This window comes from Globicephala melas, chromosome 12 (genome assembly GCF_963455315.2).
Source record: "Globicephala melas chromosome 12, mGloMel1.2, whole genome shotgun sequence".
NCBI classification, from domain to species: Eukaryota; Metazoa; Chordata; class Mammalia; order Artiodactyla; family Delphinidae; genus Globicephala; species Globicephala melas.
In genome coordinates, this window is record NC_083325.1 from 8,991,345 (window position 1) to 9,004,779 (window position 13,435).

The following is a 13,435-nucleotide window of genomic DNA, read 5'->3' on the forward strand; positions in this document are numbered from 1 at the left end:
TTCAATATTCAAAAATCAATATAATCAAGCAAATTAACAGGCTAGGGAAGAAAAATCACATGAACCTTTCAACTGACACAGAAAAAGCATTTGACAAAATCTAACACCCATTCATGATAAAAACTCTCAGAAAACTAGAAATATAAGGGACCTTCCTTAACTTGATTTTTTTTTTTAATCTACCAAAAAACCTAACATCATACTTAATGGTTAAAGACTGAAAGCTTTCTCCTAAGATCTGAAATGAGGTAAGGATGTCTACTCTTACCACTTCTATTCAAACTAATACTGCAAGTTCTAGCCATCACGACAAGACAAGGAAATAAAAGGCATATAGATCAGAAAGGAAGAATAAAAACCTTCCCTATTGGGCTTCCCTGGTGGCGCAGTGGTTGGGAGTCCGCCTGCCGATGCAGGGGACACGGGTTCGTGCCCTGGTCCGGGAAGATCCCACATGCTGCGGAGCGGCTGGGCCCGTGAGCCATGGTCGCTGAGCCTGCGCATCTGGAGCCTGTGCTCCACAACGGGAGAGGCCACGACAGTGAGAGGCCCGCATACCGAAAAAAAAAAAAAAACCTTCCCTATTTGGAGGTGACATGATGGTCTACCTAGAAATCCCAAGGAATCAACAACAACCAAAGAAAACCTCGTAGAATTAATATGTGAGTTCAATAAGGTCACTGGATAAAAGGTCAACATTAAAAAACCAACCATATTCCTACATACTAGCAATGAACATGTGGAAACCAAAATCAAAAATACAGTTTCATTTATAAAACTAACAAAACATGTCCAATACTTGTACACTGAAAATTACAAGACAGGTGTTGAAGGAAATCAAAGATGTAAATAAATGAAGAGATACTCCATATTCATGGACTGAAAGACTCAACATAGTAAAGATGCCAATTCTCCTTAAATTGATATCCTGGTTTAATGCAATTCCTATCAAAATCCCAGCAATATTTTTGTAGACAGACATGGTTATTCTAAAATTTATATGGAAAGGCAAAGAAAATAGAGTAGTAGTTAAGACAATTGTGAAAAAAGAATAAAGAGGGAGGAATCAGTCTACCCAATGTCAAGACATTATATAATTATAGTAATCAAGAGTATGGGGTTTGGTGGAGAGACAGACATACAGATAAATAGACCAAAACAGAGGACCCAGAAGTAGCCCCATATAAGTACAACCAGCTAATTTTTAACAAAGATAGAAAAGCAATTCAAAAGAGAAAGGATAGTCTTTTCAATAAAAGTTGCTGGAGAAATTGGATATCCATAGTCCCAAAAAAACAACCTTATACAAAAAATAAATTAATCACAGGCTAAATGTAGGGTGTAAAATCATAAAAGTTTCAGGAAGAAAAGGGGGGACAAAAACTCTGAGACTTAGCAAGATCTATACAAGAAAAAAAATAAATTGGATCCCATCACCTGTGCACTGAGAAACTCTGTTAAAAGGATGAAAAAAGAAGTTACAGACTAGGAGAATATATCTGTGAAACACGTATGTGACAAAGGACTTCTGTCTAGAATACATAATGAACATTTAAGACACCAATCTAATTAGAAAACAATCAAAAGACATGAAGAAACATTTATATTGCCAAAGATGATATATAGCAAATAAGCACATGAAAAGGTATTCAACAAAACTAGACATTAGGGAAATACAGATTGAAACCACGGTGAACTATCACTACACAACTGTTAAAACAGCTAAAATTTTTAAATGGTGACAATACCAAATGCTGATATGATGTGGAAAAACTGGATCCCTCATATGTTACTGATGTGAATAGCACAACAACTCTGGAAAACAGTTTGGCAAGTTTCTTAACAAAACAAAATAAAAACAAAACATATACTTAACATACCACCTAGCAATTGCATTCCTGGGCATTTATCCCAGAGAAGTGAAAATTTACGTCCACATAAAAACCTGTAAACAATTATTCATAGCAGCTTTACTTGTAATATCCCCAAACTGGAAACAACCTAGACGTCTTTTAATGGGTGACTGGTTAAACAAACAGTGGTACATCCATACCATGGAATACTACTCTGTAATAAAAAGAAACAAACTATTGATACATGCAACAACTTGCACGAACCTCAAAGAAATAATACCAAGTGAAAAAACTGCCAATCCCAAAAGGTCATGTACTATATGATTCCATATATATAAACAGTCTCTAAATGAGACAATTATAGATGTGAAAAACAGACTGGTGGTTGCCAGGAGTTAAGGATTTTGGGAGATAGAGTATCTGTATGCCTATAAAGGGGTACCACAAGGGAGATATTTGTGGTGATAAACAGTTCTGTATCTTGATTGTGGTGGTGGTTACACAAATCTAAACAGGAAATAAAATTACGTAGAATTAGTCACAGACAGTGTATCAATGTCAAATTCCTGGATTAGGTATTATACTATGATTTTATAAGATGTAACCAGTGGGAGAATTGGATGAAGGGTATGTGGGATCTGTTTATATTATCTTTGCAACTTCCTGTGAATATATCATTTCAGAATTTTAAAAATGTCAATCAATCAATCATCCAAAAAAAGAGAAAAAAAATAAAGACAATATCAGATGAACAAAAACTGAGAAAACTCTGTCACCAGCAGACCAGCACTACAAGAAATGCTTAAAAGAAATTCTTTAGGAAAAAACACCAGATGGAATTTCAAATCTTAACAGGAAGGATGAATATTATAAACAGTAAATATATGGATTTTAAGATGCTATTTTTTCCCACTCAATTTCTTTAAAACACAAATGACTTTTTAAACCAATAATTATAACACTGGATTGTGAGGTTTATGATATATGTAAAAATAAAATATACTAAAACAATAACACCAAGGACAGGTGTGGGGGATAAGTGGAGCTACACTGTTATAAGAGTCTTACATTTTACATGAAGTAGTGCAAAGCTAACTTTTACCAGACCGTGACAAGTTATGGATATAATCACTAGAGCAACCACTGAAAATGCAATGCAAAAAGGTATACCTTGGGCCTCCCTGGTGGCGCAGTGGTTAAGAATCTGCCTGCCAATGCAGGGGACACAGGTTCGAGCCCTTGTCTGGAAGGATCCCACATGCCGCAGAGCAACTAAGCCTGTGCACCACAACTACTGAGCCCGTGCACCACAACTACTGAGGCTGTGTGCCACAACTACTGAAGCCTGCGTGCCTAGAGCCAATGCTCCACAACAAGAGAAGCCACCGCAATGAGAAGCCCGCGCACCACAATGAAGACCCAACACAGCCAAAAATAAAATAAATAAAAATTTAAAAAAAAACTTTATTTTTTAAAAAACGGTATACCTTAAAATCCTATTGCAATTCAAATGGAAAATAAAAATGGAATTAAATGAAATACAAAAATATTCAATGTACCCAAAAGAGGTCAGGAAAGGAGAAACAGAGGGGAAAGAAAGTGATGGGACAAATGGAAAACAAACAGTGAAATGGTAAACCTAAATCTAACTAAGTCAATTACTACATTAAATGTAGAGACCCGAACTACAATTAAAAGACAGATTATGAGCCTGGGTTAAAGGGGCACTCTTTAAAGACAGAGAGTACAGATAATTTGTAAGTGAAGAGTAAACATATATGCCATGTAAAAATGAAGCACGAGGAAGCTGTAGTGGTTATATTAATATTAGACAAAGTAAATGTCAAAACAAGGACTACCATGTGATATAAAGATGGACATTTCAAAATTATTAAAATTTGCCAATTCATCAGACAGATATGAAAATCTTAAATGTGTATGCATTTAGAGTTTCAAACTACACGAACAAAACTGACAGAACTAAAGGGAGAAACGGACAAATCCACTAGAAAAAAAAAAAACACTGAAGACATAGAACATCTCTACAATACTATCAAGCATCTTGACCTAATTAACCTTTATAGATACCACCTAACAACTGCAGAATACACATTGTTTTCAAGCATGTATGAAATGTGCAGCAAGATACACGTTGGGCCATAAGTTAAATGTCAGTCAATTTCAAAGACTAAGAGATGCTCTCTGACCTCAATAGAAGTGAATTAGAAATCCAACTACAAAAAAGATATCTTTAAAAGTCCTAAGATATTTGGAAATTAAACGCATTTCTTAAAAAACATGAATCTAAGAAAAAGGATTACGAATCTAAGAAATCTAAGAATATGAATCTAAGAAAAAGAGGAAATAAATACTTTAAACTCAATAATAATGAAAACACCACCTATCAAGATGTCTGCGATTCAGCCTAAGCAATGCTTAGAGGAATACTTATAACTTTAAATATCTATATGAGAAGAGAAGAAAGATTTAAAATCAATTATCTACGTTTCCACCTTAAAATAGAAAAAGAAATGCAAGTTAAACTCAAAGTAAGTAGAAGGAAATAAATAATAAATATCAAAGCAGATATCAATGAAATAGAAAACAAGGGATAGAAAAAAAAAATCAACAAACCCCAAATTTGATTCTTTGAAAAGAGGTATGATATACCCCTAACAAGACTTATCAAGAAAAGTGAGAGAAAACACAAATTATCAATATCAAGAGGGAACATCACTACTGATTCTACAGGTATTTAAAAAATGTTAAGGGAATATTTTGAACAATGTTTTGCCAATATATTAGAAAACATTCATGAAAGGGACAAATTTCTTGAAAAACACAACTTTCCAAAACTGACAGGATGAAACAGAAAACCTGAATAGTTCTACGTCAATTACAGAAACTGAATTTCTTATGAAACTTTTCCTATAAACTCCAGGCTCAGATAAGTTTCGCTGGTGAGTTCTATCAAACATTTAAAGTTGAAATAGTACTAATCATATACAAACACCACCAGAACATAGAGGAGAAGGGAATACTTCCAAATCATTTTATGAGGCCAGCATAACCCTGATGCCAAAACCTAACAAGGACATGAAACGAAAATTATGGAGCAATATCCTTCATGATCTTAAAAGGAAAACTCCTTGACAAAATATAAAGAATTGCTACTTTGCTAATATTAATGACTGAATTATAATTATTTGAAACATGAGATAAAACTGCTTTCAGTTTGTTTCTTTATAAAGGAATCCCACAGACCCTGACTCTCGCAGACTCCCCCACATCTAAAAGGTATTTAGATGGTACAGGGTCGGCTGTACCAGCCTTTGTGGAAGGATAAATAAGAAGGCACAGCTTGAGCCCTGAAGAGCAAGGTCTTGCCCTTAGGATGGGCCCCCAGATCAGTCTGTAACACCCACATCCCCTAGATCTTCCTTATTACCAGCATGGAACAAAGCTGTCAAGGGAACTGGTGAAAAATGTGAAAAACACAGTATTAACGGCTGCTCAAAAAATACGTTTAATTGATTAATTAATTGACAAATTCAGAATAAAATCCTAGTAATGAAAATTGCCCTGACTGAAGGAGTGTTTCCCTCAGGTGGGGTGTTACTGAAATGTGGGCCAGCACAGTCCCAATGGGTGGGCAATCACACAATGTAAGACACTCAGTATCTCTGGTCCCCCAGGCCCTACATTTCATTAGCGACTCAAGTCAACATGTCCTTTAAAAAAAAAAACCCTCACACGTTTCCATACTCCCTGTTGGAGGGCGGTACTCCTGGGAGTTGAAAACTAACATTCTAACTAAGACATTTAAGAAAATACTGGACCTTTAACAGGCAGGTCACAACAGGAAAATAGCACGTTCTCCCTGAAACCACACACAGCTATTGTTCTCATCCATAGCCTCCAGAAGGGTTTGCATAGGCCAGGGGGTGAGCAAGACATCTGCGGGTACAAGGGGTAGAACTCCTATTTATTCCTTATTTCATCTTTAGAAGAAGAATGAATGAAATTAAGCATTATTAATATTTAATATGTGGGTTGAGGATTGTACATCTAAATAATATTTTGATACATATATTGGGGGTCTGTGCGCAAACCTTTTTTACCCATAAGGATGTGAGATCAAAATAAACTCAGAGACCTGTGCTTTTGAGGGACCTTCAGAACTGATGCGACCTCGTCAAAGGCTAAAGGGCAGCATGTTGGTTGGGTTTTCCAACCAGTGTTGCTTTGTGAGTATTATACCTTCACAACGTGGAAATCCAATCTGTGACAAAATCTGTTTCAAGGTCAATTTGTTGCTCTTAAGCCCATGCAGTTGAAGCCATTCCTCAGAAGAGATGAGTCTCTGCTTGGCTGAGTCTGTTCTGGCGTGGCTCAGTCCCTCTTGCCACCGCAGCTGCTGCTCAGAGATGGTGGAAGATGAGCCTGGTACCTCCATCTCCGAGCTAGGATCTAAGTCATAGGGACCTCCTGTAAGGGCAATTGTCAACATCAGACTTCCCGAAAACTTGGAAACAATCTAACATCAACCAAGGATTGGTTTAATATAAATTACAGTGCAACCATTCACTGGAATTCTATCAGGTAAAAATTATAATACAACCTGTATATTTGTTGGCAAAGAAAGTATCTACATGTATGGCTAAAAGGTATCCATAAAACTCAACGTCTACATGTGTATACCCACAGACACTCAGAAAAACATCTAGAAAGATATGTGCCAATTTTTACAGTAGTTTTCTCTGTGTGGTGGAAGCACGTGTAGTCTTTGCCTTTTCTGTATTGTTTAAACTTTTACACTACTTAAACATTTCTAAGACAAGATTTACTTTTATAATCAGAAAAATACAAAACTCTTCCATTTTGGAAAATAAACATTTGCTCCTGAACCTTCATGACACATCAGTATTCCAGTTATAATCACACCTGGCCTTTCTCTTCCAAAGAGGATAAAGAGGATAAAACGCTGAAAGGAAACAAACCTTTTCTCAGGTGGAGTGGCTAACTGGGAGCTAGGGACATGGGGGCAACCAGACAGAGGCTCAGCCCTGATAGAATACAGGGACTCACCTTCCCACGTTTCATTCTCTGGGACTTCACTCGAAAGCTGTACTTAAACGTTCTGGCTCATGTAGCCAAGCTGTTCTGAGACCAACCAGACTCAATGCAATATACAACACACTGAACTGATCCAGACCTGCCTAAACATAGCTGGTGCACACACAGGGAAGGAGGAGCCTGACTGTAATGTAATCTTAACCCACTCATTGCAACTTCAGGCAGGGCCTGATGACTTGGAGAAAGAGTAGAAACCTCTGCTTCCCTCTGTATCTAGAATGTGCAATGCATATAAATGTGTTTCCCTGGAATGTAACATTTTTCAACAATGGAAAAACTCGCTTTTCCCATTTCTAAAACTCTAACCCTATTTTCTGAAAGTATCAGTGTTACGACATGCAAATTCAGTCAAACAGAAATCAATCCGACCCACGCTGGGGAGGTTTTGTGAAAAGAAGTTAGAAGTATTATTATTAGCAAACATTTATTTAACTTTATATATGTTCTGTGTAGTATATACTTTTCCTTACAATAACTTTATGAGGTAGGTAGTACTATTATTCCCATCATACAGATGAGGAAACCAAGACAGAGTGCTTAACTAACTTGCCCAGTTCTCACAGCTGGTGGGGGATGTAGCTGAGATTCTCACCCACTCCAGAGTCTATGTTCTGTGAACTTTACAGTAATGAAACCAACCGCAGCAACTTCCATTTGTTGGCCAGGAACTGAGCTTTTTAAAGACACTACCCACAAATTCTTCATCATGGTATCCGTTACCACTGCTATCACCCCACTTACCTTTGAGGAATTGGAAGCTTCAAGAATTTAAAGAACTTGTTCAGGACCCATAGCCAGTAAAGCAGAGGCAGAAGTCAAAGCCGTTTCTTAACCTCTCTGCCATGGCGATAAGTGACCTCCAGCCTGGTCCTACGATACAAGCTTACTGATTCCTTCCAGTAAGACTGCTGTCCATCAGGGCTCCTGGGTCCTCACTGAAGACAGAGCACTAACCTTTATTATCAGAGCTCAGGCTCAATAAACTTCCTGGCTTATCATTTTCAAGTTTTTAAAGATAATGATTTCTATTTTAAGGTTTATGTGAATTTGTATTGTCCATATATGTTGAATTCCTAAGGTACACAAACCCATGCTATTGGTGAAGATCTTTCTACAAGGGCTCAATTTGATGAGAATGTTACAAGAGTATCTTGTAGAGCATCGTGTCGGAGTGGGAAGATTTAGAATGACAACTCTGTGTAGGTCCATTCTGCCATTTCAGGCAAGCGATTCCTCCTCTCTACATTGGTAATACACCCTAACTCCCAGGTCCACTGCAAGGAACAAATGTGGCAATACATGAGTTATGTGTGGGTGAGCACTTGATGTATTGGTAAGAACTATGTACAAATAAATTCCTTAAAAGTCATTACCCTTTATATTACTGCATGTTTGTGAGCTAATACATGGATGTTTTTAAGCTAAAAAAAAAAAAACAGTCATTACCCTTTAGTACTTTGTTTCATATACCCACTTTTTCTCCAAGCCTCTTTTTTTTTTTTTTTTTTTTGCGGCACGCGGGCCTCTTACTGTTGTGGCTTCTCCAGTTGCGGGGCACAGGCTCCGGACGCGCAGGCTCAGCGGCCATGGCTCACGGGCCCAGCCGCTCCACGGCATGTGGGATCTTCCCGGACTGGGGCACGAATCCGCGTCCCCTGCATCGGCAGGCGGACTCTCAACCACTGCGCCACCAGGGAAGCCCTCTCGAAGCCTCTTTTTACCCACCATGTCCCCAGAGCTATGAAGTTTGGGCTCCTCCTCCTTTAGAATCACAGAACATGAAAAGAGCAAGGAAGGCAGACTAATAATACGCTTCTACTCTCTTTTTGAGCTCTGTCCAACAGAGACTGCCAGCTGAAGAACTTTTAAATTTGGCCAGTGGTTCCTACAGAAACAAGAAAAAGGAAGTCCCAGAATATTTTTCACTATTTCACCATTTCCAGTTAATCTTTCTCCTTCTCAAACACATTCATCCACCTCCTGTAGTCTTCTTACTAGAGGAAGCTACAGGCCCTAGGTTAAAAAGGGAGCGCGGCCACATAAACTGTCCTACTAAGACTACTAAACTGGATTTAAAGAAGATCTCAGAAGAGTCATAGCTTTTGTTTTTAAGCCAAAGGGACGTGTTCTCAATTCCAAACAAAAGACAACTGAATCCTCCAGCTAAGGTGTATGCCCCAGTCTCTTTTGCATTCGAATGATTTTTTTTTTAAATAAAAGTTGTTTTTTATGTCCGGTTGGCTCTACTGGATCAGAGAACCTACATGAGGCATTCTAATTCAGATCTTGATCCTTCAGGCTTTTTAGCTTGAGAATACCCATTCTGTTGGAAATGAAAGCTTGGAAAGTTGAACTTATCCAGAGAAAACAAAGAAGGAAGGAGAGAAAGGGCACCTCCGACAGAAGGGATCATTTACACAGATGCGATAAGAGCTACTCTGTCAGAGCAAGGAAGCCTTCAAGAGCAAAGTTGTCAAGTAAACTGACAAAGCAACCCTTCCACACAGCCTTCCTGCTTTCCTACATCTAAGCCGCTCTCAGGTCGTTCTCCTGCATGGAATCTTAGCCTTGAAGGCCCATTTCCAACCCTGCTCCTTCATTAAGACTCTCCAGATCCTCTCACCAACCTTCTGCAGCCTCCCCCTGGGAAAGCCCTAGTTTTTGCTCTGATACTTCACCCATATGGCCTTGGCCACTTCAGGTTTGTCCTTCCTAGATTGAAAGAAGGTTCAATGACTACAGGGACAAACTACATGAATGTCCTCAGCAAAGTGCCTGATATACAGCAGGTACTTTGTACAGGTGTTGAGTTGAATTAAATTGATTGCTCAGAATTACTGAGAATCCTGATCTTCAAACAAGGCAAAGATTCTCAGGGCAGGAAACAGCTGTCTCTTTAAACAGACATTTCCCAGATAATACTATGCTATTATTATTCCTATTATAATTCAGTTTCTTCTTCTGAGGTTATTACAATATAGAGGAACCCAGAAGTTAGAAACAACAAATCCCAGCTGAGCACTTCTCTAAGTTTTAAAAGCTATCCCAAGAGCCAAAGTTTGGGGAAATAGAAAGGGGTTTCCTAAATAGAAAAAGTATAAATGGAAAAAAGAAAAAAATAAATAAAGAAGTGAAAGTCTGAGCTGAAGGCAGGGTCGGGCAGGCAGAATTTGGGGAAAAAATATAAAGTTGATTAAGCTGGCACAGTCCAAAAGGTCCCAACCAAGGTAACTAGGGGCTCCGTGTACAGCCAGCCTGGGGCTGCTAGGGCGTGCGGTTCTAGGCGGCCAAGAGCTGCCCCAGGGCTGTCCTGGGGTGAGCCCCTGTGGAAGTCCTGACGCCTTAAGAGAGCAGGTCCTATATGGTCAGAGGTTGAGGGACCGTGCATGACTTAATTATGCATTAATTCAGCTTAAATATTTGGAAAACTCTACCTGCTTCACCTTATTACTGCTGGCCTATAGTACAGACAAAACTTTTCTAAGCTGGTTCTCTACCAGAGCGACCGAGCTTTCCCTGGGAGTGAGGTATGGTGCAAAGAGCTCTGAAATAGGAGGGGTCGGTCCCTTGTTTCTGGGTCTGACCCTCGTAGGAATTAGTTAAGTGAGTCAGAGCAAGTCGCTGCGCTTTTCTGGGCCTCTTTCCGCATCTGTAAGCGGGGGCTAGTCCAGCTCGGAAACTGTACGCTCCCAAGGTTTCCCTACGCAGCTTGCTGGAAACCTCGGCACCTCAGAGGTTCTGACGTGAGGGGATAGTATCCCACACTTACTAGGCAACCTGTCAGATGAATGACAAGGCGATTCCTGTTCAGCAGCCACCCTCCCATACTAGGGGCGCCGTCTGGCCCGAGAGGACAGGCAAGCCACGCATCCCGTTGGTCGAAAAAGCGGGCGCAGGGTCCGCGCTTGGCGCAATAGGATTCCAGCTTTTCGATATCTCCGTGACCCGAGCGCTGCGACGCAGTGTTGACCACTGCGTCGCCGCGGTTGCTCGGACACCGCCAATCAAGGCGCGGCCCGAGCCGGCCCCCGTGGAGGCGGAGCCAGAGGAGAACGGGTGGGGCTCCCAGGTGGTTCCGCCGTGGGGCGGCGCGGGACTGGGTAGCGGGTCTCGCTGAGACAGACGGATTGGAAGGACAGTGTGCTGCGGTTTTGCAAATTTGCAACTGGTGGGGGGGGGGGGGGCGGGGGAGGGGGCTTCAGTTACCAAAATTCCTCATATCTTTGGATATAAGTATTCCTATAGGCATTATTTTCTCTTACTTTATTTGTACCTTAACGAGTAAGCAAAGAGCTCAAAATATGCGTCTGTGATTTTTCAGTCACTCGGAAATAAAATTGTGCTTGTGAAAAGCGTCTTTAAATCCTTAAGAGGAGATCCCACAGGCAAGAATTGTTTTACTATATGTATTGGGATATTAAACTGTGTCTTAGATTTTAAAACTCAAAAAGTGACCAGAGGGCTTCCCTGGTGGCGCAGTGGTTGGGAGTCCGCCTGCCAATGCAGGGGACACGGGTTCAAGCCCTGGTCTGGGAAGATCCCACATGCCGCGGAGCAACGAAGCCCGTGCGCCACAACTACTGAAGCCCGCGTGCCTACAGCCCACAAGCCGCAGCTGGAGAAAGCCCGTGCGCAGCAACGGGGACACAATGCAGCCAAAAATAAATAAATAAAATAAATAATTAAAAAAAAAAGTGACCAGATTATTTGTAGGCTCAAAGATCTAATAAAACATAGTTAATATTAGAAGTGAATAATTCTGTCCTCGACAGAAAAGTCTACTTCATCTACAGGGGTTTACTTTTCCTACATTCTTTTTAATGCCTTTATAACTTTAAAAGTACGGAAAGTTTGATCTTAGATCATAAATCATTATGCAAAGGTAGTAGATTGTGTACCATTGGCCCTGCAAATGACATCTGCCAACCACAACCCCAAAAAACAAACAAAAACTCAGCAGTACTGAAGATTCTGTTCAGAAGGCAAGTAGCACAAGGGCCACGCCCGCGCCCGCGTTTGCCAATGCCACCTTAATCCCTGCTGTCCACACCCTGCCAGACTCATATTTCTGGGTCAGGTGGGTGAGATGGAGCTCACAGCATCCGCTGAGCCAAACCCACTGCCTCATGCTGTCACACCAGGCGGTCCTGTCTCCACCTTCACCCCATGCCTTCTCCCTTCCCTGGGACACTTGCCAATTATATGCAAGTCACTGCAGATGACTCTATGCTTCTGTCATTTACATTTATGTGCCTATAAGCATAAATTCTTAGGAAATGTTAAATATTAATTATTTAAACTGTAGACAGATAAGTGAGCAGAAGTCTAGGCCATTTTGAAGTATTGCAAAGCTGACATGGACTTCAGTTCAGCCAGCCACAGGATGGTTCACCTCATTTTTGTTTGCTGGTCGGGCATAAGAATACCTTTAGCACAGTCGTGATATGCCATTGGACTGAACTGTCACACATTTGTTTCGAATTTACATTTTACAGATATTTTGTATCCTACCAGCAAACTCAGTAATTGGCATTTATTATTTCACTCCCACCCTTAAAGTAATGTCTAACCTGAGTTTATCATTCAGGGCCCGTATTGTACTTTCGGCCTCTTTGTCCACAACTCAAACCCTCCAGCAGGAAGACTAACCTGGTCCCTGCCTTTGACCACACGTGCCTTTACTCCAACACCCCCTTCACCTGGATCACCACAACTTGGGAGCCACAGACCTGCCCAGGGCCTACAGGGCGAGCTCAAGCTCCTCTGTCTTCACTTGACCCTTGGGGACACAACAGCCCCAATCATTTCTTTCCACCTGTCCAGACTCAGAGCATCAGTTGTCAGTGCCACAGACCTGGCACTGCCTCCTGCCTTGTGACAGCCCTTACATTGTTATTTGACCTTTGTGCTGGTTACTTTTCAGGTTGAATGGTTTTTCCTTTTCTTTAAACGAGCCCATCACTGGCACTGCTGGGCTTATGATCATGATTTGAATCTCGGTGGGTGAGGGGCAAGGATGATGATAAATGAAAAAAAGGAGGAAAAGCAATTTTCCTGAGCCCATCACAAAAACTGGAACCAGAGAAAAATTAAAATGTTAATTCAAGAGAATTGTATGTATGTATGAGAAAGAGTCTGAGAGAGAATTAATGCTACACAGTAGCATTCCTAAATAGAAAGGAGGAAGTGGGGAGTGAAGCACCTCGATCAGGCAGCCGTTGCTCTTGAACCTTGGTTGGCACTGTTGGTCCAGGGAGTTTGGCTACCTAGGGGCTGCCTGAGATAGCTGGGGTGGGCAAAGTCCAAACAGACATTTGTATATATTGTGATATTCTTCAATTCACTGTTCTTTGTTGGAGGAGTGAATGTAGGCTTGCGGCTCTCAACCTAACATCTTCCACGAGGAACAGGGCTTTTAAGGATAACTCTTCTGCCCTTGACAATTA

The 13,435-nt window shown here is 40.6% G+C and overlaps 1 protein-coding gene across 1 annotated transcript in view; it reads right to left on the reverse strand.

Annotated features, from left to right (window-relative positions):
- Positions 1-10,917, reverse strand: part of VWA3B (von Willebrand factor A domain containing 3B) — a 216,764-nt gene extending 205,847 nt beyond the window's left edge. The window contains exons 1-2 of the mRNA XM_060309302.1: positions 10,759-10,917; positions 6,114-6,341 (exon numbers count right to left, since the gene is read on the reverse strand). Coding sequence (XP_060165285.1) covers positions 6,114-6,309 — 196 coding nt within the window. The 5' untranslated portion in view covers positions 6,310-6,341; positions 10,759-10,917. The remainder of the gene's footprint in view (positions 1-6,113; positions 6,342-10,758) is intronic.
- Between the last annotated feature and the right edge of the window lie 2,518 nt (positions 10,918-13,435).